Here is a 27,311-nt window from a genome sequence, read left to right as displayed (position 1 = left end):
TAAGAATGCGTGGCCTTTCCTTGACAGTAGGCCTGGTAGATGGATTCTATAGGTGGGAGGTTGGCCTTTGTGATTGTCCAGGCTGAGTTCACCACTCTCTTTTAACCGTCTCTGATCTTGAATGGTACAGTTGCCATACCAGGTAGTGATACATCCAGACAGAATGCTCTTGATGGCACACCTATAAAAATTGGCAAAGGGTATTCACCATCATGCCAAATTTCCTTAGCTGCCTGAGGAAGAAGAGACGTTGCTGGGCCTTTATAACCAGAGCGTCCACATGAAGAGTCCAAGAAAGCTTGTTGTGGATGACCACTCCCAGGAGCTTGACACTCTCCACTCATTCCACCTCTGTGCTGTTAATGTGTAGGGCGGCATGAGTAACATCCCGCCATCAATAATGAGTTCCTTGGTTTTTCTGGCATTGAGAGCTAGGTTGTTCTCAGTGCACCATTTTATCAGATCTTCCTCCTCCCGTCTGTAGTCTGTTTCATCACCATCTGAGATTTGACTGACTATGGTGGTGTCGTCAGCGAACTTGGCATTAGTCTGGTATTTGGTGACGCAGTCATGGGTATACAGTGAGTAAAGTAGGGAGTCCCTGGGGGCTCCAGTATTGAGTGTTAGTGTTGATGAAATATTGTCCCCAATCTTCAGTGATTATGGCCTGTGGGTCAGGAAACTGAGGATCCAGTTGCAGAGAGTTGGGCTTAGTCAGAGATCACTAAGTTTAGTAATCAATCTCGAGGGAATAATAGTGTTGAAGGCTGAACTGTAGTCAGTGAGTAGGATTCTTATGTAGCTGTTCTTGGTGTCAAGATGTTCTAGGGAGGAGTGAAGGGCAAGTGATATGGCATCTGACGTGGATCTCTTGGTCCGATAGGCAAATTGGAGTGGGTCAAGAGTGGTGGGGAGGCTGGAGTTGGTTAACGCCATGACCAGCCTTTTAAAGCACTTCATGACCACCAAAGTTAGGGACACTGGGTGGTAGTCATTGACACATGCTGCATGAGCCTTCTTAGGCACAGGGATGATGTTGGCGCTCTTGAAACAGGCAGGGACAGTGACCTGCTGCAGGAAGAGTTTGAAGATGTCCGAGAAGACCTCTGCCAGTTGATCTGTGCATGCTCTGAGCGCACGGCCTGGTACTCCGTCTGGATCCATCACTCTCCTTGGATTCACATGAAGAAAAACTGATCTGGCCTCTGATGCAGTGACTGTTGGGATAGGTTTGTCAGGACTTATTGGAATAGGTGTTACCTCTCAGCCGAAATTCTGCTCAAAGCGAGCATAGAAGGCGTTGAGATGGTATGTATACAGCAGTTAGTGTAGCAGCGGTAAATTCCCATTGTAGATAGAAGGGGCAGCATTTGATGGTGAGGAGTTCAAGGTTTAAGGAGCAATGCCTGCCCAGGGCTGCAATGTCCATGCAACCACAAGTTGTTGGTTAAGAAGCAAACCCCTCCACCCTATGTCTTACCCGAGGATGCTGTGCAGTCCATACGATAGATAGAAAAATCATCAGCCTGAAGTGCACAGTTGGGATGGATGGGTTGAGCCAGGTTTCTATGAAGCTGCGTGCACAGCAATCCTGCAGTTCACGTGTAGGTAATTGCAGAGCCTCACGCAGAGCATGTTCTGAGCAGACGGAGAAAGGGAGGACTGCAAATGCTGGAAATCAGAGTCAAAAAGTGGAAAAGCTGGAAAAGCACAGCCGGTCAGGCAGCATCCAAAGAGCAGGAGAGTCGACGATTCGAGCATAAGTTCTTCATCAGGAATGTTGAAGACCTTCCTGATGAAGAGCTTATGCTCAAAACGTCGACTTTCCTGCTCCTTGGATGCTGCCTGACCGGCTGTGCTTACCCAGCACCACACTTTTGACTTTGAGCAGAAGGATCCTAGGCCAGCCCACAGCAGAACCCCACAACAAAGCAAGGCCTCAGGCATGTGGCTAAAATGTTCCTCAGGATCTGAGCCAGCAAGCCATTGTAGTTGCTGCCGGTGTGCGGACTCGAGGCAGCAAAGGAGTCCTACAAGGTCGGAGTGAAGAAAACTGGTAGGCCGGTGCCCAGTAGAGTGCACACCCTGGAAAGTCCCCCTACATGTGGATTCAAGCAATTAAAATGCTTAGTGACATCCAAATTGAATTTGATTAAAGTTAATGTTTTGTTAAATGGTCACTCAAATCCTATGGAAGTCGATACCGGCGCAGCTGTATCTGTGGTTGCAGAATCTTTCTTTAACAAGATTCACATTAGATTCCAAGCCTTAGGTTTGCACAAGATCTCAGTCAATCTGAGAGCTCACACTGGTGAACTGTTGCATATTAAGTATACAACTTCGGTTCCAGTCTCCTGTGAGAGGCAGTCGGTGCAGTTACCATTGATGCTGGTAAAAGGCTTGGGCCCAAGCTGATTGGGGCAGCATTGGTTGAGAAAGATTTACCGAGATTGGTTTAACATTCTTCCATTGGAAAACGGCTGCCTCAATGAAGTCTGAGTGAAACGCCTTGGAATATTTCAGAAAGGGCTTGGGACTATCAAAGGGGCCAAAGCCACTTTACATGTTGATCAGGAAGCAATTCTGAGATTTTACAATGCTTGCCCAGTGCCATTTGTGTTGCAGGCACTAGTTGAGGTGAAAATTAGGAGGCTGGAAAACAAAGGGATCATCAAACCAATGCAGAATGAGCAGCACAGATTGGACCCATTGTGAAGCCTGATGAGTGAGTTTGCCTTCGTGGGGAATTTAAGCAAATGGTAAAAATGGTAGATGGACAAATACACAATCCCTCACATTGAGGACTTGCATGCAAAGTTGGTGTAGTTCAGGGGCTGGGGGGGGCGTGGAGCTGTCCTTTACGAAACGAAACTGGACATGAGCCACACCTACCTGCAATTGCAATGGATGAGGAGTCTCAGAACACAAACAGTGAAATTCACAAAGTTAAAAATCACACAACACCAGGTTATAGTCCAACAGGTTTAATTGGAAGCACACTAGCTTTTGGACCAACGCTCCTTCATCAGGTGATTGTGGAGGGCTCGATCGTAACACAGAATTTATAGCAAAAATTTGCAGTGTGATGTAACTGAAATTATACATTGAAGAATTGATTGTCTGTTAAGCCTTTCATCTGTTAGAATACAGTGATAGTTTCACTTCTTTCATGTGTAAATCACAAAACCCTTTTTTTAAAGTTGCATTCTCGGGTTAGTTGTTAACAATGGTAATAGCTAGACAATATGTTGAAGATGTTAGCCCCCTGTGTTCTCTGTCTATGACCTGATGTTTAGATTGATACTAATCTGAAAAGTGAGATAATAGAGTTTTACATAAATTCATGCAGTTTTTGAGCTCAGAGTTCTACATGAATGTATGCAGTTTTTGAGCAAAGTGCAATGTAACTCGGCAAGTACAAATTCACCACACAAAATATGTGTGTGCATGTGGGTCATTGTCTGTCTGTGTGTATGTGTCTGTCTGGGGTGGGGGTTTGCACTCCCTTTTTGATTTTCTTAAAAACCTCCTCCTCTGCTTTTGGTTGCACTTCAGTCCCACGCTCCTGATCTTCAGGCACCCGGTACGGAGGAGGGAGGGCAAGTCTGAAGACCTCCTCGTGGGTCTGCTCCTGGGCCTGGCCAAACTGGCCATAGACAGGTCCAGGCAGCGGGCCGTGGAAGGGGTCGTTAGGGCCGACTGTCTGCCCCTCTTCCGTGGTTACGTTAGAGCCTGGGTGTCCTTGGAGAAGGAGCACGCGGTCTCCACCAACACCCTGGAGTTGTTCAGGGAGGGGTGGGTGCCGCAGGGAGTGGAGTGCATTATTTCCCCCTCCAACTCTATTTTGATTTAGTCCCTACCCTCCCTTTCACTGTTTTGATCACACAACATTGCTGTTTTTTGTGAAGGGCACTGCTTGTCACTGGCCACTTGGGTGTTTATCCTAATGAGAGTTGGATCAGTGTGAGTGTGTGTGCACGCACGTGCAAGGACTCTCCTCCTCGAGGGGCCTGTACCTGGACCAGCTGCCCCACATCGAGAGGAAGGAAGGAAGAAGGAAGAAGATGAGGAGGAGGAGGAGGAGGAGGAGGCAGGAGGAGGCAGAAGCAGAAGGAGGTGAGAGCTTTTGAGTCTGGGGCCTACTTTTGGAGCTGCAGCCTTAGCCTCACCCAGGTCAAGGGAGTGTTGCTGCTGACCTGGGGCCCACTCCCACTGCTGGTCTCTGGGACCCCGCCCGGACCTGCCTCAGCTGTTGCTGCTTGGGGCCTGCCTCACTGCTGCTGCCTGAGACTTGCCTTGGGGACACTCCCCAACAGGTCTGCCCCTACCGCTGCGACCAAGGGCCTGCCTAGGACTTGCCAGAGGCCTGCCTCCACTGCTGTTGTTGCCTGAGGCCTGCCTCCTCTACCGCTGCCTGGGACTCGCCATGGGCCCCTCCCCACAACCTCCACCACTGCTGCTGCCTGGGACTCAATTTTGGGGTTGCCTGGGACTTGCCTTGGGGACCCTCCCCAACAGGTCTGCCCCCACCGTTGCGACAAAGGGCCTACCTGGGACTCGCCCGAGGCCTGCCTCCACCGCGGCTGCTGCCAGAGGCCCACCTCCACCGCTGCTGCCTAAGGCCTACCAATATCCAGCAGCAGAGTATGGCAAGCCCGAAGGTCTCAGGGCCCAGCCGCACCTACGCCTGGGTAGCCGCTGCGTTAGGCTTGGCTGTCCCAACCCCAGCCGCAACCGCAACCCCCTTCAGGCACTTAACTAAACGCCTGGGGGTAAAGGCCTATCCCCACCCCAATATGACTATCGAGGCCTGCAGCAAGGCCATGGGTAGTACGGGAAGGCCGTCGTTTTCCTAAAAACCGAGCAGGCGGTCCACCTGGCGGTGGAGAGGGGGCTCACTGTGGGCGGGACACATTTTCCCATTGACCCTCTGGAGGTTACGCTGTTTGATCTCACAGCATTGCCCTTTGATGAGAAGGACACTGCTTGTCACTGGCCACTTGGGTGTTTCTTTGCTTCCTGGTGGTGGAAATTTGAATAAAGATCGGTGCACCTTGTGTCTCTCACTGTACCGCAGTTAGGCGGTAGTGTGGGGGTAAGTATTTTAAAAAAAAGAACAGGAGTGTCAGACATCCTGTTCACTCTGAGAGCTGGCACTGAGGGAGCTGGACAAAAGTAAAAAAAGAAGCAGGATTCTCTCATAGAAAAAAAAAGATTCTCATAGATTGTCTTCATTCTGAGCAAGATAGTCAGAATCCATAATACTGTGCATTTGTCAATAAAAATGGACTTGGTGACTGAGGTACCTACCTCCTTGGAATTATTTCATCTTGTCTCTCAATCCTGTCAGTCAATTATTGGAATAACTGGAAATTCAAATAACTTTATAAATGCTATTGGGGATCATAACAAACTGGAGACTCTTCTGTGATTTCAAACCCATGGCCTGAAAAAGAGTACTGGGATTTCCCAGAGTTCAAGTAGACAAGGACATGGGGGTGACATAGTGGCTCAGTCTTACAGCACCAGGGGCCTGGGTTTGATTGTGCAAACTCCACACTGAATTGAGGCTGCATTCTCCCCATGTCTGCGTGGGTTTCTGATTGGTGCTCCGGTTCCTCCCACAATCCAAAGATGTGCAAATTAGCTGGATTGGCCATGCTAAATTACCCATAGTGTTCAGGGATGTGTAGGTTAGGTGCATTAGCCATGGGAATTACAAGGTTATAGGGTAGGGGGATGGGGTCTGCGTCTGTGTGGGATGCTCTTTGGAGGGTCGGTGTGGACTTGTTGGGCTGAACAGCCTGTTTCCACACTGTAGGGATTCTATTTTTTAAAAAAATTCGCAGTGTATTTTGCTGTATCCATTGAGAGATTAAAATGGCTATATCAGAAGCTGAATTATCATTATTCCTTTCTCTTTCTCTCTCTGCCTGTCTCTCTCTCTCTCAAGAAAATTTCTTTTTCAAACTTAATAAAAAAAAATCATACTTATTTAGCTTTCCCTCAATGTTATTTTCAAGATTTGTAATTAGTCCCTTTTCTATGCATAATGAGATAATACTAGAACTAAGATTAATCTATTGCCTATTTGGTTCCTCAGCATACTGCTGTAGCAAACCATCTTGAGAGCATTGATTAATTTGGTTTACCCAGTATGTTTGTGCACTGAAGACAACCATAATTATTGCATGCCCCTAGGGGCACTTAGCACAGATTTTCTGACTTATATATTGCCCTACATTACCAAGACTGTTTGATAGTCTATAAAGCAATTTGACCAATACTTGTTGCTCTTTGCTGTTTCATAGTTCCACCCAAACAGATTCTCTCTATCTTCCAGTTAAAGCTCTTCTCAGTGATGCACTGATCATGTCCCATATTATCAGCATTACTTCACCCCCTTTTACTTTTTGCCTGTCCTTTCTAAATGTTGAATAACCTTTAATATTGAGTTCCTCACCTTGGTAACCCTGCAGCCACATCTCTGTAATCACAATTAAAACATATCCATTTACTTCTACTAACACTATCAATTCACCTACCTTGTTTCAAATACTGTATGCATTCAGATAAAATGTTTTTAATTCTGCTTTTTTAACATAATTCAGTATTTTGGAGAAAGAACAGGAGTGCCAGGATTGGTATAGGCAGGATGAGGTAAGGTGCTTGAAGAGAAAAAATGTATAAAGTAAGCAATTAAATATTCTGCATCTAATCTAGATTTTTTTATTCTTGTTTGGAAAGTACTTGAAGGGTATTGTAGAGTGTGTTTTAACCATTAACAATGTTGCCCTTTCAGACAGAAGGGCCTGATCCTGAACATTTCATCTGGTGTGGCTAATGCTCCATGTCCACTGTATGGTTTGTACTCTTCTACGAAGGTGCGTTATTTCCGATAAGTAAACTATTATTCTAAAATAAAATAAAAGGAGATGGGAGGTCATGTTGCAGCTGTACAGGACATTGGTTAGGTCACTGTTGGAATATTGCATGCGATTCTGGTCTCCTTCCTATCAGAAAGATGTTTTGAAACTTGAAAGTATTCTGAAAAGATTTACAAGGATGTTGCAAGGTTTGGAGGATTTGAGCTATAGGGAGAGGCTGAACAGGCTGGGGCTGTTTTCCCTGGAGCGTCGGAGGCTGAGGGGTGACCTTATAGAGATTTACAAAATTTATGAGGGGCATGGATAGGGTATATAGGTAAAGTCTTTTCCCTGGGGTGGGGGAGTCCAGAACTGGAGGGCATAGGTTTAGGGTGAGAGGGGAAAGATACAAAAGAGACCTAACAAGCAATGTTTTCACACCGGGTGGTACGGGTGTGGAATGAACTGCCAGAAGTGGTGGAGGCTGGTACAATTGCAACATTTAAGAGGCATTTGGATGGGTATATGAATAGGAAGGCTTTGGAGGGATATGGGCTGGGTGCTGGCAGGTGGGACTAGATTGGATTGGGATACCTGGTTGGCATGGACAGGTTGGACTGAAGGGTCTGTTTCCATGTTGTACATCTCTGTCTCTAAATACCCAGGAGCATAATTTCTCTTCAGAATATTTTTATGTTGTATTGTCGATTGCAATTGACAAAATAGAATAATCGCTATAATTTCATTGCATTGGAAATCTCAATTATGCATTTAAGAGATTGATTTTGCACTTCCTATGAAGTTACAATAGCAGAATAGAAGTGGGTCTGCAGAAATTTGTAACACAACCTATGATTTCTGGTTTTATTGTTTGGAAAATTATACAGAAAGCATTACCAAAATTCAAGTCATTGTTTACTTGTTTTAATTGGAAAATCTGTTCTTTCTCAAAAGTCTTACCTTTTTGAATTCCAATGTTTTGGATGTCTTATTTATGGAAATTAAATAAACACTATTGGACAGAACAACTTTCCAATCCTTCCTCAGACTCAGCTCAGCACACTTTCTGTGAAAGCCAAAACAAATCCAGGTCCATCCGGAATAAAAGCTCCATATAACTATTCTCTGACCCTCTTGGGTAGTTAAAATAATTAAAGGAGATTACAGGCTCATTTCCCTATTAATCATACAAATTCTGATGTAATTAAGACACTTGAATCTCTCTTGAAGGTATGCAGTCGACTCAGCACTCACCAGACCAGTCAGCAATATATCTCATAAGCTCTTAATTAAGTACATAGGAATAAGCCATTTTGCCCATCAAACCTGCTTGACCATTCTAGTAAATCATGGCTTACATCAAGCTCAATGACACCGCCAACGTTATCTCCATATTCCCTGATGTCATTATTTTCCAGAACTATCAATTCTGTCTTGAACATGCTCAATGTTTGAGCTTCCACAGGCCTCTTGGATAGAGAATTTCAAAGCTCCCCCACCCCTTGGAGTCAAGAAATTGCTCCTCGTTGCAATTCTTTAAGGCTGTTGCTCCATTTAAGAATTTTTAAAGTATCAATTATATAATCATTCATTCTTAAACTCAAAAGAATGCAGGCCCAAATTTGTCAAACCTTCTTCATAAAATAATCCTGCCATTCCACATATTGTTCTGGTAAATTTCCATTGCAGTCCCTCTATGGCAAGTATATCCTTTCTTAGATAAGGGAACTTCACTATCCCAAAGTATATCAGGAATGATCTTACAAAGGTTTCAGACCTCTTTAATTTTATAGCAGGTCAGGCAGCATCCAAGGAACAGGAGAATCGACGTTTCGGGCATAAGCCCTTCTTCAGGAAATGTCGATTCTCCTGTTCCTTGGATGCTGCCTGACCTGCTGCGCTTTTCCAGCAACACATTTTCAGCTCTGATCTCCAGCATCTGCAGCCCTCACTTTCTCTCTTTAATTTTATACTCAACATACAATTTGTTTTCCTAACTGAATGTTAAATCTGCATGTCAGCTTCCAGTCATTCATGAACAAGGATACCCAGGTCATTTTAAACACCAAAAGCTTCCCTATCACCCACCATTTAAGAAACCGGAGTGTGTGTTCCCAAGCGAGAATGTTATCATTAAAAATAGCCCCTGTGATCCAGTGACATGGGTGCAGAAGCTCTGACAACAAAACTATTGCTATGTGGGTATCTGCCCTGTCCTTCAAAGATTTGAAAATTTATCTGGATGCAGATAGCCATGTCAGTACCAGGAATTAATTAAAAAATATACAATTTTTTCCCATCCCAGTCTTTCTTGCATAATCTTCAATAACATAAATTTACAATTATTCTGCTATCAGATTAACCTTACGGTTGTGTTTGCAAAATCTCAAAGCCGCTTCATTATACATTAAGTGCAATGGTTGGAAATTTGCTGCAAAAAATGGTTTCGGTTAATTAATTTCAGGTACTTCTGCCCAATTTCAGAAAGATTCCAAACTCAGATGCTGCATTTCTACACACATACATTTGTTGCTACACCTAGCCCATAAATATAATCTTAAGAAATATTGTAAATAAAAAAAACACTAAAGAACTGCTGATGCTGGAAATCAGAATCAAAACAGGAAGTTCTGGAAAAGCTCAGGTGGTCTGACAGCCTCTGTGGAGAGAAAGCAGGAGTTAGCTCTTTGGGTGGAGTGATCACTGTTTCCTATTTCCCAGAATATGGTCAGACAGATCGTCTAAACATGAGCACCCTAAGTAGATGATGGCCAAGTCCCTGCATTGTGTAATGGCTGTATCTGTCTCTGACTGTGCCAGGGCCCCTGACAGACAAGGGTCTCCCCCCTTGACTGGACTGTGGATCAGCCCTCACCAGTTTCTGAAATGGACATTTGGTTGAAAAAGCATGCAGTTTATTTGCTATGCAGACAGCTAGCATACTCTGTGGATGTTAAACTGACATCTTAATGTGCTGTGCAGCAAGATGCCCTCCCCACTTTCGTCTATGTGCCTGCAATAATGAGCTTTGACTCAAGATGAAGCACCTATGTGCTAACAGGCATGGCAATACAAGTTAAGGATATGCAGGTAAGTGCTAAGTGAGTGAATACTAAGAGAGCAAACGACCATCACTGAGATGCTACCTGGCCCAATCTGTGAGTTGGATCCTTCCTGCAGGCTGCAAGTGGATCAGAAAAGTGCTAGGATGGTTACAAGGAATTGGCAAATGCTGGATTCCAATGTCGGTAGATGACAGTGACTGCAGCTGGTACCTGTTGTCATGCTCTGAGATGCTCTTGCTCCTACGTAATATGGAGTCCTTTTAGAGCATGCTGACATCACTGGGTACCCGCTACGATTTTCATAATGCATTCTCTTATTTGGCACATTCATTAAGATATGAAATGGAATATTGATGAGGATAGTTGCCATTTGTAAGACATTCAACACCGTAATCCACCATAATTGGTAACCCATCACTACCTAGTAAGAATTTCATCATGAGATGAGGAGAAATTTGTTCACCTTGAGAGTGATGAGCCTATAGAATTCTCTGCCACAAAATGCAGTGGAGGCCAGAGCATGTTTTCAAGAAGCTGGTAAATATTGTTCTTAAAGGGATCAAGATATAGGGAGAAAGCGGGAACAGGGTACTGTTTTGGGTGATCAATCATGATCATATTGAATGGTGGCGTATGCTTAAAGGCTGAATGGCCTACTTCTGTTTTCTACTTAAGTTGGAATCCTCCAAAGTCTCTCCCACTAATTTGAGTTGGAGACTTTTCCAGAGGGCTCCAGATTAAGAGTAACTGCCCATTAGAAGTTTAAACTTCCCAGGCAATTAAGCTGGACATCCAAGGAGTTTTTATGTATATCTTGGCAGGTAATTTGATTGAAAATATCTGTCTCTTTGCAGCATCTGTGGAGTACCTCTTGTTACAGTTCTACTCGGGTCCCCAACCACAACACTTTTGCCAATATGTCCATCACATCTTTGGTGCTATTTCCTGTCTCATACAGAATTGAAAGTTTTGCTTCCAATTTCCACCCTTTTCTCACTTTATCCTGGTCCATTTCTGACTCTTCTCTTCTTTTCTTTTCCCTTCCTTGACATAATTTCCAATGATAGGCTGTCCACAAATAACTAACAAACTGACTCCCACACATACCTCGAATATATTTCCTCACAGCCTGCTTCATGCAACAATTCCATTCTCCCAGTTTCTCCGTCTTCATTCCATCTGTTGTGATGATGCCCATTTCCATCGGGGTACATCTGACATGTCCTTCGTTTATCTCAACTGAAGATATTCCCCACTATAGTTGACAGAGCCCTTAGCCATGACCGACCCATCTGTGAAGGCTCTCCTCTCCCTTCACCCCTTCCATTTCTTCTCAGAACAACGATACCACCCCACTAGTCTTTGCATTCAAATTATCATGCTCCACCACTTCTAACATATCCAGCAGGATGCAAGAATGAAACACATCCTCCCTCCCTGCACTGTAACATCCTGGTCCACTTCACCATCTCCTCTAACTTTCCTCCCCTTCCACCTTGGCACTTTGTTATGCAATTGATAAACATTTAACACTTCACTATTCACATCTGCCCTTTTTACTGTGCGTGTGTGTGTGTGTCAGAGAAAGAGGGAGGGAGAGAGTTCTAGATCAAGTCATAGAATCAGTCAGAGTAAAGATAAGAAATAGCAAGGGAGAGAAGATCCTGGTGGGAGAAATATATAGGTTCCCAAAGGATAGTCATGCAGTGGGCCACACAATAAGCCAAGAAATACCAGGACTCTTGTAAGGAAGGTACAGCAATCATCATGAATGGCTTTAATCTGCTTATAGACGAGATCAATCACATTGGCAAGGCTTTCCTTGAAGGAGAATTTATTGAATGTTAGAGATTGGTTCCCCAACATATTGCTTCAACAGACAATCAGGGAGCAGGCAATTTCAGATTTGATATTGTGTAATGAATTGGGATTAATTAATGATCCCAAAGTAAAAGAAAGCATATTCATAGCATGCTTGAATTTCAAATCCAATTGGAAGGTGAAAAAGTGGAGTCCCACACTATCATTTTCATATTAAGCAAAGGTAATTATTTAGGCATGAGGACAGACCTGACCTTAGTGAACTGGGCAAGAAGACTAAAGCAAAGGACAGTTAATGAGCAGTGGCAGATATTTAAGGAGACACTCAATTGCTTACAACTAAAATATAATTCAGAAAGGATGAAATGTTGTAAGGAGGAGGAGAAACATCTATGGCTAATCAAGTTCAAAATAGTCATGATATGCATAGTGTGCTTCCAGTTAAACCTGTTGGACTATAACTGGGTGTTGTAATTTTTAACCAAGTTCAAGATAGTATTCAAAACAAAAACTAAGGCATGTCATATTGCAAATGCAAGTGGTAGGCTGGAAGATTTGGAAATTTTTGAATTACAGAAGGGTTACTAAAAAGTCAGAAAGTGTAAAGATGAACTATGAAAGAAAACTGGCATGAAATATAAAAATAGATAACATAAACTCTCTCTATAAAAGGTAAGAGAGTAACTAAAGTGAATGTTGATCTATTGGAGTAAAGACTGTGAGGTTAATAGTGGGGAACAAAGAAATGGTGGGTGGCACGGTGGCATTGCTGCCTCACAGCACCAGAGACCTGGGTTCAATTCACACCTCAGGCGACTGACTGTGTGGAGTTTGCACATTCTCCCTGTGCCTGTGTGGGTTTCCTCCCACAGTCTAAATGTGCAGGTTAGGTGAATTGGCCATGCTAAATTGCCCATAGTGTTAGGTGCAGTTGTAAACGTAGGGGAATGGGTCTGGGTGGGTGTGCTTTGGTGGGTCGGTGTGGACTTGTTGGGCCAAAGGGCCTGTTTCCACACTGTAAGTAATCTAATTTAATATTTTGCTTTAGATTTCATGGTAGAGGATATTATTACTATCCCAGTAACAGGTAGTGCGATAGAAAGGAAGAAATTTAGAACTTTGCAGAATACCTCCATTCTGTCCATACGAATGACACTGACCTCTCATATCGATGAGCCACCTTGCTCTCATGTTGACATTTCTGTCCTGGGCCTGCCGTCATCTTCCACTGAAGCGAAATGCAAGCCTCAATGCCTCATTTTACAGCTGCAAGGTCTCAACATTGAATTCAATAACTTCAGAAATCAATCACCTGATGCCTGTTTTCCATTTTTCTTACATTCTCTTATCCCATCCTCCCACAGCTTTGTTTTGTTTGTGTTTTGTTCAACATTCTTTAGTTCTGAAGAAGTTATACCAAATTTGAAATGTTAACTCTGTTTCTCTCTCCACAGATGCTGCCAGACTTGCTGAGTTTCTCTAGCATTCCGTGTTTGTTTCAGATTTCCAGCATCTGCAACATTTTTCCTTTTAAATGATGCAGAATAATATCTTATCTGAAAGACAACGGATGCTTTGTGATGTTAACAGAGGGATAGATATTAGCCAGGACTCCAGAGATAACACTGTTATTCATCAAAATTGTGCTATGGTATCTTTAACATTCATCTGCACAAGTTGGAGGCTTGATTTAATATCTCACCATAAAGATGGTACTCCCAACAATGCATTGCTTTCTCAATACTGCTGTGGAGCACCAGCTTTAATTTTAATTTACTGGGCTTTGAACCAATGACTTTGTGGCTTAGAGAAAGCAGTGCTGCCAACTGAGCCAGAGCTAATAGTGTCATGTCCACCTCACATAAGGAGAAAGTGAGGTCTGCAGATGCTGGAGATCAGAGCTGGAAATGTGTTGCTGGAAAAGCGCAGCAGGTCAGGCAGCATCCAGGGAACAGGAGAATCGACGTTTCGGGCATAAGCCCTTCTTCAGGAAGAAGGGCTTATGCCCGAAACGTCGATTCTCCTGTTCCCTGGATGCTGCCTGACCTGCTGCGCTTTTCTAGCAACACATTTCCAGCACCTCACATAAGGCAAATTGAGCAAAAATTGAGTACACTGCAAGAAAGTAGTTTTCTTAACAAAATCACATTTCAAATACTTTATTGTCTTTTCTTGTCTAATCAAGTTCATCTAATTACTGTACAATGTAAAGTCAAAGATGATAGTACTGTTCAGGAGACTGAAGAAGGGAACATATATTGATGAGAAATATTTGAGCACACTTTTAATGGGTCATCAAGTGTAAAATTTGAGGTGATAATAAGGGTCCTTAAAATGGAGCAGACCATATTTGGTGAGAGGCCCAACATGGGATGAAATAATGGACTGGATTTAGTCCTGGCATCAGTTGTCACACCACTGGGTCCAAAGGCTGGGGATTGAATCAACTCTGACAGTCAGTGGGACCCTGGTGTTGCCTGTGAAATATCCTAGACAGATACTTTGGCCAGTTTGTTATTCATAAAAGTGTTTACCCAGGTCCTCTTACTGTATGAGGCAAACAAAAGACTGATTCCAACTTTTTTTTATTAAAACACTCGCAAGTTAAAGAAAACAACTCACTCAAATTAAGTTAACTTTTCCCAAACTATGCTAACTGCTTGAAAAATGCACATAGTACTCACTGTGGTAAACTTGATTGAGCTGCTGGTTTCAACTCTGAGCTCTGTTGACGGTGCACTCAGGATCTTCTTAATACAAAAGTGCGTCTCACATGGAGACTTCTCTAGTCAACTCTTCACTGAATGAATGGCCACCAGATGTCCTTCCTTAACCCTTTTCTGAACCTCTCTGATTTCAGCCAATGGGGTCACAGGGTAGGGTCACATTACCCTGTGAGGTTAGGCTGCATTGTCCTAGGTGTACTCATCCCCTTTTCAAGATAAGGTTATTCCATGGTGCTAAGGTGTCTGTCTGAAACTGGGGAATACACAAACTAAGTCTATCCCTATGGATCTGGCTGAGTATATCTTAATGAATTTTGGGTCATAACAATTTTCCAATTGTTCAATATGTAATACAAATCTGGACTGATCCTCATTAGCTTTTGACTTGTGGTAACCTTGGCCTCTTTGAATTCCATCAGACCTAGCTTGCAGGAACTGTTTACCAATTTTATGTTGGCCCAGTTGCTTAAGCATTGGCCACTTGTCCAGACTGGGCCATGTCATGTTAGTGGCAAGCAATCAATTTTATGTCATTTGTAAGTATATTAAGGATGGCCACTGCAACCACCCTGCACCATGTTGCCCAGTGTTAACATAGAACAGCACAAGAAAAAGCCCATTGGCCCATGTCTGGGCTGACCAATATGCCATTCTAAACTAATCCCTTCTGCCTGCACAATGTCCACATCCCTCTACTTCCTAACTGTTCATGCATCTGTCTAAATGCCTCTTAAACATTGCTATTATATTTGTTTCTACCGTCTCCCCTTGCAGCACATTCATTGCCTTGCACATCTCCTTTAAACTTCCCCCCCCCCCTCACTTTAAACCTAAACCCCCTGGTATTTGACATTTCCACCCCAGGACAAAGACTCCAACTATCCACCCTATTCATGCTCTCATAATTTGTATGCCTTGATCAAGTCATCCTCCAGTTTCCATTGCTCTAGAGAAAACAATCCAAATTTGTCCAACCTCTCCTTATAACTAATACACTCCAATCCAGGCAACATCCTGGTAAACCTCTTTAGCACACTGTCCAAAGCCTCTATATCCTTTCTATAGTGTGCTTGCCAGAATCGCACATAATACTCTGAATATGTCCCACTGTATTTTTTATACAGTTGCAAAATAACTAGTCAACCTTTATACTTGAGGTCCTGTCCAATGAAAGCATACCACATATCCACTTGTGTTGCCAATTTCAGGGAGGTATAGACTTGCACTCCAAAATCTTTCTGTGTATCAACGCTCATTAGGTCTTACTATTTAATGTATACTTCTTTTCTCTTGCATTTAACCTCACAAAATGCATCATCTCACTCTTGTCTGGATTAAACTCCATCTGCCATTTCTCCACCCAACTTTCTAACTGTTCTACATTTTGCTGTATCCTTTGACAACCTTCTTCACTATCCACAACTCTGCCAGTTTTCATGTCGACTGCAATCTTACTAATCAGACAACCTACATTTTCATCCAAATCATTTATATAAATTACAAACAACAGAATCCCAGCAGTGATCCATGCAGAACACACCCTGTACAACTACCCTCTGTCTTCCACGACCAAGTGAATTTTGTATCCGACTTATCAGTTTGCTGTGGAACCCATTTGACTTAATTTTGTGGATCAGGCTACCATGAAGGACCTTGTCAAATGCTTTAGTAAAGTCTATGTAGACAACCATCGCCCTGTCTCATCAATCATCTCTGTCACTTCTTCAAAAAACTTAATCTAATTTGTGAGCTAAGACCTCCCCTGCATAAAGCCATATTGACTATCCTGAATAAATCTATTCTTTTTCAAATGTGAGTAAATCCTGTTCCCAAGAATCTTCTCCAATAATTACCCTGGCACTGATAAAAGGCTCACTGGCCTATAATTTCCTGGATTATCCCTGTTGCCCTTTTTCAATTAAGGAACAGCATTGGCTATTTGCCAGTCTTCTGGGATCTCATTCATGGTTAAAAAGATTTCTGTCAATGTCCAAGCAATCTCCTCTGTTGCCTCCCTCAGTATCCTTGGATAGATCCCATCGATGCCCACAAACTTATCTACTGTAATGCTTTACAAGACACTGAACACCACCTCCTTCTTAATGCTGACATGCGCTAGAATATCAACATATCCCTCCCTAATCTTGCTATCATCCATGCCCTTTTCCTTGATCAATACCAATGTGAAGTACTCATTAAGGACCTCCTCTTCCTCTGGCTCTCTGTATAAATTCTCTCCTTTGTCCATGAGTGGACCTATTTCTTCCTTGCTGCCTTTTTGCTTCTAATATATAAGTAAAATGCCTTAGGCCTACTTGCAGAGGACATTTCATGCCTCCTTTTACCCATTATAATTCCTTGTCTAAGCACTTTCCTAATTCATTTATATTCTTCAAGGGTCATGTCTGATTTCAGTTTCCTAAACCTTCAATGTGCTTCAATTTTCTTTTTGACTAATCTTGCAATATCACTTGTCATCCAGAATTCCTGAATCTTACTATCCTTATCTTTCATCCTCCCAGGAACATGGTCTTGTACTCTGATCAACTGACCTTGTAAAGACTCCCATATGTCAAATATGGATTTACTTGTCCCAAATCTAATTTCTCTAGTTCTTGTGTAATACCATTGTAATTAGCCTTCTCCCAGTTTAGAACTTCCACCGAGGACCAGTCTTATCCTTATCCATACTTTAAAGCTTAGGGAATTATTTTTACTGTTCCAAAATGCTCCCCTACTGAAACTTCGATCACCTAGTTGGGCTATCTACATATTGTTTCAAGAAACCCTTTGGATGCACCTAACAAATTCAGTCCCATCTAACCCCTTGGCACTAAGGGATCCTCCGTCAATGTTGGGAAAGTTAAAATCACCCATGACAACAACCCTGTTGTTTTTGAGTTTTTTTCCATGATCTGCTTACATATCTCCCACTGGCAGTTGGGAGTCCTATAATAAAACCCCAAAATTGTGACTGCTCTTTCTTATTCCTGAGTTCTACCCATTACGCCTCGCTGGATGAGCTCTCCAAGATGTCTTCTTTTTATGCAGCTTTGACATTCTCCTTAATCAGTAATACAATTCCCCCACCCCTTTTTGCATTCCTCTCTAACATGCCTAAAACAGCTCAACACTGGAACATTGAATTGCCAGGCCTTTCCTTCACTCAGCCAAGTTTCTGTAATGGCTACAACATTGTAGTTCTATGTTCTAATCTGCCAAAGATATACTGGCAGCTCAATAGTACCACTGGGACTGGTGGGTCTGCACCAGAGGAGAAGGGCATATTGATAGACTAGTTTTGTTCTTATTCATCTGTGGCACATGTATCTCATTGTCTGAGCAAGAATCTATTACCCTCCCTAATTGTCCTGGAGAAGGTAGTGATGAACCATCTTCTTGACCTGCTTTCTTTAGGGTGTAGATAGATCCATAACATTATTAGGCAGGGAGTTCCAGGATTTTGACCCAATGACACAGAAGGAATGGCAATATCATTCAGAGTTGAGATAGTGTATGGCTCGAAGGGGAACTTGCAGGTGATGGTGTTCTGCTGCCCTTATTCTTTGAGGAGGTAGAGATCATGGGTATAGAAAGGCTGTTGGAAAGGCTTTAGTGAGTTTCTACAGTGCATCTTGTAAGTGGTAGACACTGCTGCTACTGCACTTTGGCGATGAAGCTGGTGAATATTAAAGGTAATGGTTGGCATGCCAAGTTACCAGACTGATTTCTGAATGGTGTCAAGCTACTTGAGAGTTGTTGGAGTTACACTCATCCAGGCAACAGGATAGTTTTCCATCACACTCCTGACTTGTACCTTGTGAATATTAGGGAAGCAGTTTAGTTACTCGCTGCAGGGTTCCTGGTTTCTGCCCTGCTCTGATAGCTATGGTGGTTATACGGCTGGTCCAGTTAGTTTATGTTCAGGATATTGATAGTGGGGGGTTCAGCAATGATAATGCCATTGAACATAAGGGGCAATGGTTAGATTTTTTCTCACAATCAGATAAATGAGGTCTTCAGGATACAAGGGACAGTTAGTTATTGGGAGATCCTTGTGAACCAACAGTGTCAGACAAGGTGGCCTTCCCCCTTACCCACCAGAAGGCCATTGGACCTGGTTGTCTTCCACATGTGAGAGGCCCATTCCCACCTTAACCAGTGGAAGCAGGAAAGGGCCCTCAATTGGTCATTTGCTCTATTCTGCATTGTTCAAAGGTGTATCAACTCTATTCTTATTAAATTATTTGCTAGATCTTTGTGGAAAGATTCTCCAGAGGATGTCAAGCAGAATACGGCTCAAAGGGAATCATCATACAGGTAAAGGTGGATAATCTTTGTGAGCATGCTTATGGGTAATGGAAGAACATGGAACATAAGCAATATATTTCTGCTGCATTCCTACTGTAAAAGTAATATTTGGCATTTTAGTTTTGCAGAGCATTATTTAAATAAATTTTATGGTAAACATTTGAAAGCAGAATGGTAAAACTTATAAATAATGCAAAGAGCTGTGCATTCCAGTAAAATATATAGCTAGGCTTAAAATTCAGTTCATGTTTCATGATATGTGGGGTCAGTTACTCTGTTGGCTAGATAGAGGGTGTTTTGGCCAGAATGATACCTGTGAAGGCTTAAAATTCAGTTCATGTTTCATGATATGTGGGGTCAGTTACTCTGTTGGCTAGATAGAGGGTGTTTTGGCCAGAATTATACCTGTGATCAGGTTCACTAACTGCATCAGCTGTAGTTGTCTGGGGAGGCTGCCCCCTTTGCCCTCTGCTTGATGCAGAGTGCTGCCCTCTTGATGTATAACTGCATCTCTTTCTCTCCAGCATTACGTAAATTAAGGCTAATTATCTAAATTACTGTGTACTATTAGATTAGATTACTTAGTGTGGAAACAGACCCTTCGGCCCAGCAAGTCCACACCGACCCTCCGAAGAGCAACCCACCCAAACCCATTCCCCTACATTGACCCCATCACCTAACACTATGGGCAATTTATCATGGCCAATTCACCTAACCTGCACATCTTTGGGAGGAAACCTGAGCACCTGGAGGAAACCCACGCAAACACGGGGAGAATGTGCAAACTCCACACAGACAGTTGCTTGAGGCGGGAATTGAACCCAGGTCTCTAGCACTGTGAGGCCGCAGTGCTAGCCACCGTGCTGCCCTTCAAGATGAATGATTGATACAATGGATGAATAAACATGATTTATTGGTATAAACATTCTCCACATGCTGATTCAGAGCACAAGAGCTTTTAAGAAAAAAAAAGTACTACAACCTAATAAGCTTGTCTCTTTTTGATGGTAAAACTCTTCCAGTCTGCATTCTTTCAACTCTGCTCTTTAGAAATCCATCTAACTTTCTCTTTAAATCATTTGCACTGGATTTTTCATAGTTTTTCTGATAACTTTGACCCACTTGTCTTTGGGAGAAAATGTACTTTCTCACTTCGTTTTCCTAGCTTCCTAATTTTAAAGTTTAATCTCTTCATATTTGAACTATTTACAGCAAAGAATTATTTGCCTGGGTCACCTTTATCAATTCCTTTTTGAAAGTTTTAAGGAGACCTCATCAAAGTGTATTCGCTTATGAAATGATTATTTTTGGAACATTTCTTACCATTGGATTCTTGACAACATGCTTTTTGAGGGTTTCCTGTGGTTCTTCTGCTGAAGTTAAAGTAATTAATTGGGAAACCCTCAAGGAAAGTTTTCCTTTATGTTTCTGAACAGTATTTCTGCTCCAGTCATATTAAACTGCCACATAACTGTTTGCTGAACAAAGAGACCTTGGAGTGCCAGTTCATAGCTCCTTGAAAGTGGAGTCGCAGGTAGATAGGATAGTGAAGAAGGCATTTGGTATGCTTTCCTTTATTGGTCAGAGTATTGAGTACAGGAGTTGGGAGGTCATGTTGCAGCTGTGCAGTACATTGGTTAGGCCACTGTTGGAATATTGCGTGCAATTCTGGTCACCTTCCTATCGGAAAGATGTTGTGAAACTTGAAAGGGTTCAGCAAAGATTTACAAGTATGTTGCCAGGGTTGGAGGATTTGAGCTATGGGGAGAGGTTGAATAGGCTGGGGATATTTTCCCTGGAGCGTCGGAGACTGAGGGGTCAGGTTATAGATGTTTATAAAATTGAGGGGCATGAATAGGATAAATAGACCAAGTCTTTTCCCTAAGGTGGGGGAGTCAAGTGCTAGAGGGCATAGGTGAGAGGGAAAAGATATAAAAGAGACCTAAGGGACAACTTTTTCATTCAGAAGGTGGTACATGTATGGAAAGAGCTGCCAGAGGAAGTGGTGGAGTCTCTCTCAATTGCAACATTTAAAAGGTGTCTGGATGTGTATATGAATAGGAAGGGTTTGGAGGGATATGGACTGGGTGCTGGCAGGTGGGACTAGATTGGGTTGGGATATCTGGTCGGCATGGACCAAAGGGTCTATTTCTGTGCTGTACATCTCTGACTTTATGACTCTATCTGTATTGAGTGTTATACTGTTTCTGGAAACAGTAGATACTTCGGACCGAAGTTGTTCAGTTGTGGTTTTTTTTGAAAGACAAATTTGCTGTCCATTTTATTTGTTTTTGATAAAGTACATCTGAGGTATATTATTTCTAATTATTACTAATGACAAGCCCTACTGATTCATGTACAGCAATGCGGCTCTGTTGCAGTAAGAATATTCTAACCATCATATAGAGCAGAGTATACAAAGTGGTACAATGTAGAACAATCCCATCAGACATCCTACAAAGTTTGAAAACCTCCCTAGCTGAGGTCCTGCTCAATAATCAAATGTATAAAGTTATGGCATGGCTGTTATCCTGTACAACTGGCTACACTCCATATTGTCTTTTTCAATGTACTCTAAGAGCAGACTTATTGGACTGGAATTCTCAAATCTTCAAGGATATAGTCTAAAATTATTTATTGTTTTGGTGTTTTTAGAGCTGAAGAAAGATAATCCTGTAAAAAGGTCAAGAATGAAACAATTTTTTTTATCATTTAACGTCATATTTTGTCTAAGATTTCAGTTGTTTGTGTTTAAAATTCTGTGCAGCAATTTCATTCAGAAACAAAGATAAAGAAACTAAAAAAGAAATCTGTTCTTAGTAGAATAATTGACAAAATTCACAATGTGATTTAAATGCTACTGATTGTATGCAAACCTTGTCTTATTGCTTTCAATTCTGTCTTGTATGAAAATAGTACTAAAAGTGTTTTCTGAAGTATCTCTACTTCATGGTTCATAGTTCATAGTTTCATCGTGAAATTATTTATTTCGGACCAGAAGTGCAGCAACAAATTATATTTGCACAATAAACATAATAAAATGCTCCTTCATAGGAGCATTATCAAATAAAATTTAACACAAAGCCATACGAAGAGATATGTGGACATTTGACCTAAAGCTTGGTTCATGAGGTAGGTTTTAATGAGCATCTTAAATAAGAAAGGATCGACTAAGAGAGACATTCTGGGGTTTAGGCCTTACCACCTGAATGTGTAGTCATTGATCACAGAGCAGTTTTTCTTTGAGATGGCCACAATTAAAGGAAAACAAATAATATGTAAGGCTTTGCAGCTGGAAGATATTACAACCAAGCAATTGCCTTATTTGCTGAATCTAAGGTGATTAGTTTGTCACTTAGGACACTCCTTAGTACTGTGCAGCATTGTCTGTGTCTCAATATTTTGACCTCAACAGTTTCCTGTTGCAAAGAATTCCACAGGCTCATAACTCTTTGGGTAAAGAAATTCCTCTTCATCTCTGTCCTAAAAGGTTTACCTGTTATTGTTATACTGGGACCCCTGGTTCCGGACTCCTCAATCAATGAGAACAATTTTCCTGCATCTGCTCTCTCAAATGCTGTGAGTTTTATAGGTTTCTATGACACTACCCCTCACTCTTCAAAGCTCAAGTAAATGTATCCCAGCTGATTAAGTCTCTCTCTGATGTCAGTGCTGCCATCCCAGGAGTCAGACTGGGTAAACGTCTTTGAACTGCTTCTGTAATCAGAACACCCTTCCTCAAATAAGGAGATCAAAACTACATATAATACTCCTGGTGCGGTTTCAACAATGCACTGTACATTTGTAGTAAGACATCCCTGCTGTTGAAATGAAGGCCAACATATATCATATGTACTGCTGCATTTACATGCTTATTTTCAGCGAAGGGTGTACAAGGACACTGAGGTCTCGTTGCGCCTCCCTGATTCCCAGTCTATCGCCATTCAGATAATGATCTGTCTTTGTGTTTTTGCTCCTGGAGTAGATTAACCTCATATTTATTCACATTATACTGCATCTGCCATGTATTTCTCCATTTGCTTAACTTCTCCAAATTGCATTGAAGCTTCCTGCATCCTCTTCACTGCATGCCTTCGCACTCCGCTTTATGTCATCTGCAAACTTAGAAATATGACACATAGTTTCCTCATCTACGTCAGTATTTTATACTTTGAATAGCTGTGGTCCAAGCACTAACCTCTGAGGTACCCCTCTAGTCACTGCCTGCCATTTATTCTAACTCTTTCTTTCCTGCCTGCCAACTAGTTCTCGAACCATTTCAGTACATGATCTCTAGTCCCATGCACTTTAATTTTGCAAGTTAGTCTCTTACGTAGGAAATTATTGAAAGCCTTCCAAAAGTCCATGTAAATGACGTCCACTGACCATTCTATTTGTCACATGCTGAAACAATTTCAGCACATTTGTCAAGCATGACTTCCTCTTCATGAGTCCACGCTGTCTCTATCTGATTTTGTCACTCTTCCAAGTTGTTTACTGTGACATCTTTTATAATGGAATGTAGCATTTTTGTCGCTCTTGATATCAAGCTAATGAGTCTACAATTTGTTGTTTTCTCCATGCCTCCCTTTTTAAATAGTGGAGTTGCATTAGCTACACTCCAATTGTAGGAACTGGTCCACAGTATAGAGAATTTTGGAAGATGACCATTGATACACCTACTGTTTTTAGTGCCACTTCCTTAAGTACTCCTTCCCAATAGCTGCTGTGTTGATTCTATATTTTTGCGATGCTGATGCCCCACTGCTGCTTTCCCTAACGCCACCAGTACCCTCGCACACCTGATTTTCCCTTGTCTCCTGGTTTTCTTCTGATTCCTTCACAAAGGTCTTCAATGTTGTGGCCATCTCAGACAGGCATAGAGCAGGGACAGGAGTGGTTGTTGCAGGTTCATGGATTTAGATGTTTCAGTAAAAACAGAGAAGGTGGTAAAAGAGGGGGAGATGTGGCATTGTTAGTCAAGGACAGTATTACAGTGGCAGAAAGGATGTTTGAGGACTCATCTACTGAGGTAATATGGACTGAGGTTAGAAACAGGAAGGGAGAGGTCACCCTTTTTGGAGTTTTCTATAGGCCTCCAAATAATTCCAGAGATGTACAGGAAAAGATAGCAAAGATAACTCTGGATAGCAGCAAGAGTATAGGATATTGTATGGCAATTTTAACTTCCAAATATTGACCTGAAGTACTTTGGACAAAAACTGACCCATCTAATGTGTGCAGGAGGGTTTCCTCACACAGTATGTAGACAAGCTAACAAGGGGCCAGGCCACATTGGATTTAATATTGGGTAATGACCCTGGCCAGGTGTTAAATTTGGAGTTAGGTGAGCACTTTGGTGATAGTGACCACAATTCGGTTATGTTTGCTTTAGTGATTTTAAGGGATAGGTATATAATGCAGGGTAAGAGTTATTGCTGTGGGAAAGGCAATTATGATGCAATTAGGCAAGATTTAGGATGCATAGAATGGGAAAAGAAACTGCAGGGGGGGGGGGCGCACAATTGAAAAGTGGAGCTTATTCAAGGAACATGTCCTTGATAAGTATGTACCTGTCAGACAGGGAGGAAATGGTTGGACGAGGGAGCCGTCGTTTACTAAAGAAGTTGAATCTCTTGTCAAGAGGAGGAAGAAGAAGGCTTATGTAGGATGAGATGTGAAGGCTCAGTTAGGGTGCTTGAGAGTTAGAAGTTAGCCTGAAAAAGACCTAAAGAGAGAACTAAGAAGAGCCAGGAGGAGACATGAGAAGTCGTTGGCAGATAGGATCGAAGAAAACTCTTAGGCTTTCTATAGGCATATCAGGAATAAAAGAATGATGAGAGAAAGATTAGGGCCAATCAAGGACAATAGTGGGAAGTTGTGCGTGGAGTCCAAGGAGATGGGGAAGCACTAAATGAACATTTTTCATCAGTATTAACACTGGAAAAAGACAATGTTGTTGAGGAGAATACTGAGATACAGGCTACTGGTCTAGACAGGATTAAGGTTCGCAAGGAGGAGGTGCTAGCAATTCTGGTAAGTCTGAAAATAGATAAGTCCCCTGGGCCAGATAGGACTTATTCTAGGATTCTCTGGGAAGCCAGGGCCTTTGGCTTTGATCTTTATGTCATGATTGTCTACAGGAACAGTGCCAGAAGACTGGAGAATAGCAAATGTCCCCTTGTTCAAGAAGGGGAATAGAGACAACCCTGGAAATTATAGACCAGTGAGCCTTACTTCAGTTGTGGATAAAGTGTTGGAAAAGGTTAAAAGAGATAGGATTTATAATCATCTGAAGAGGAATAAGTTGATTAGGAATAGTCAACAGAGTTTTGTGAAGGATAGTTCATGCCTCACAAATCTTATTGAGTTCTTTGAGAAGGTGACCAAACAGGTGGATGAGGGTAAAGTGGTTCATGTGGATTTCAGTAAGGCATTTGATAAGATGCCCCATGTTAGGCTATTGCACAAAATATGGAGGCAAAGGATTGAGGGTGATTTAGCAATTTGGAGCAGAAATTGGCTAGCTGAAAGAAGAGGGTGGTGGTTTATAGGAAATGTTCATCCTGGAGTTCCGTTACTAGTGGTGTATTTCAAGGGTCTGTTTTGGGGAAACTGGTGTTCGTCATTTTCATAAATGACCTAGATGAGGGTGTAGAAGGATGGGTTAGTAAATTTGCAGATGATACTAAGGTCTGTAGAGTTGTGGATAGTGCTAAAGGATGTCGTAGGTTACAGAGGGACATAGATAAGCTGCAGAGCTGGGCTGAAAAGTGGCAAATGGAGTTTAATGCAGAAAAGTGTGAGGTGACTCGCTTTGCAAGGGGCAACAGGAATGCAGAGTACTACACTAATGGTAAGTTTCTTGGTAGTGTAGATGAGCAGAGAGATCTCGGTGTCCATATACATAGATCCCTAAAAGTTGTCACCCAGGTTGATAGGGTTGTTAAGAAGACATAGTGTGTTAGCTTTTATTGATAGAGGGATTGGTTTTCGAAGCTACGAGATCATGCTGCAGCTGTTTAAAACTCTGGTTGGCCACATGAGTTCAGAACAATTTACTAGAATGTTACCTGGTATGGAGGGAAGGTCTTATCAGGAAAGGCTAATGGACTTGAGGCTGTTTTCGTTAGTGAGAAGAAGGTTGAGAGTTGACTTAATTGAGACATTTAAGATAATCAGAGTGTTAGACAGTGAAAGTTTTTTTCCTCTGATGATGACTAGCATGAGGGGTCATAGCTTTAAATTGAGGGGTGATAGATATAGGATAGATGTCAGAAGTAGTTTCTTTACTCAGAGTAGTAGGGATGTGGAACACACTGCCTGCAACAGTTGTAGACTCGCCAACTTTACGGGCATTTAAATGGTCATTGGATAAACATATAGATGAAAATGGAATAGTGTAGGTTAGATGGGATTCACATTGGTTCCACAGGTCAGTGCAGCATTGAGGGCTGAAGGGTCTATATTGCGCTGTAATGTTCTGTTATACGTTCTAAAGGATCAAGATCTGCTGGTTACAAGTGTTTTTCAGAGGCACTTTTTAGTCAAGAAATCATTTAGGTATCTGGGGCCAAGTATTAAGTATGCCTTGGGCCTAGCCATTCAAGTGCAGAGATTATTCCTTACATTCTTGTTTCGTGAAGAGAATCAATATCTATCCCTCACTGTTTTTGGATTCTGTGCAAATTTACATGATTTTTGGCACAATTTTTAAAAATTATTTTCCTATCGTATTCAGCATTGAACTGATTTTCTAAAACTTATTTACAGTGTTTAATGCCCTATGCTGTTGCTTCTGCCATGTCACAAGTTAACCCTGGAATTATTGCAAAATCAGCGAAAGAATATGTAAGAAACTCATTGGATTGCACATTTCTTGGAGACCAAAGCCACGGCTGTGTGCCACATGAGATAATGGTAATTATTTGCTCTCAGGATGTTGATGGAATGTTTTCCGTAATCATTTCAAGAACGTATCAATAAATTACATTTCATGGTTCAGATCACTATTAATTTGGATTTCTGCATTTTAGGCCTATGTTAATGGCAAAATACCACACTGGATTACTTACAATGATGTGCTCCTGGATAAAATAAGGGACTACCTGCAGAGTCACGCCAGACGTTACAGCAATTCTCAACACTAGGAGGAACAGTATCTTCATTTAGTTCATTGTGTCCCATAATCCATAATATTGTTGCTATTGTATTCAAATTATAGCTTTACTGAACCATTGTTAACAGCTAACCAGAGAATGCAACTTTAAAAAAAGGGTTTTGTGATTTACACATGAAAGAAGTGAAACTAACAGATGAAAGGCTTAACAGACAATCAATTCTTCAATGTATAATTTCAGTTACATCACACTGCAAATTTTTGCTATAAATTCTGTGTTACGATCGAGCCCTCCACAATCACCTGATGAAGGAGCGTCGCTCCGAAAGCTAGTGTGCTTCCAATTAAACCTGTTGGATATAACCTGGTGTTGTGTGATTTTTAACTTTGTACACCCCAGTCC

The 27,311-nt window shown here is 42.0% G+C and overlaps 1 protein-coding gene across 2 annotated transcripts in view; it reads left to right on the top strand.

Moving 5' to 3' along the window:
- The window catches only part of hsd17b3 (hydroxysteroid (17-beta) dehydrogenase 3), an 82,310-nt gene extending 55,213 nt beyond the window's left edge, over nucleotides 1-27,097 (top strand). Inside the window, exons 8-11 of one of the 2 annotated variants that reach the window (XM_043713512.1) lie at nucleotides 6,803-6,884; nucleotides 18,733-18,798; nucleotides 26,563-26,709; nucleotides 26,826-27,097. In XM_043713512.1, coding sequence (XP_043569447.1) covers nucleotides 6,803-6,884; nucleotides 18,733-18,798; nucleotides 26,563-26,709; nucleotides 26,826-26,939 — 409 coding nt within the window. In that variant the 3' untranslated portion in view covers nucleotides 26,940-27,097. The remainder of the gene's footprint in view (nucleotides 1-6,802; nucleotides 6,885-18,732; nucleotides 18,799-26,562; nucleotides 26,710-26,825) is intronic. The other variant, XM_043713519.1, reaches the window with a different exon arrangement.
- The last annotated feature ends 214 nt before the right edge of the window (nucleotides 27,098-27,311 follow it).

Source organism: Chiloscyllium plagiosum, chromosome 2 (genome assembly GCF_004010195.1).
Source record: "Chiloscyllium plagiosum isolate BGI_BamShark_2017 chromosome 2, ASM401019v2, whole genome shotgun sequence".
NCBI lineage: Eukaryota > Metazoa > Chordata > Chondrichthyes > Orectolobiformes > Hemiscylliidae > Chiloscyllium > Chiloscyllium plagiosum.
This window is presented reverse-complemented; position numbering and strand designations above follow the sequence as displayed.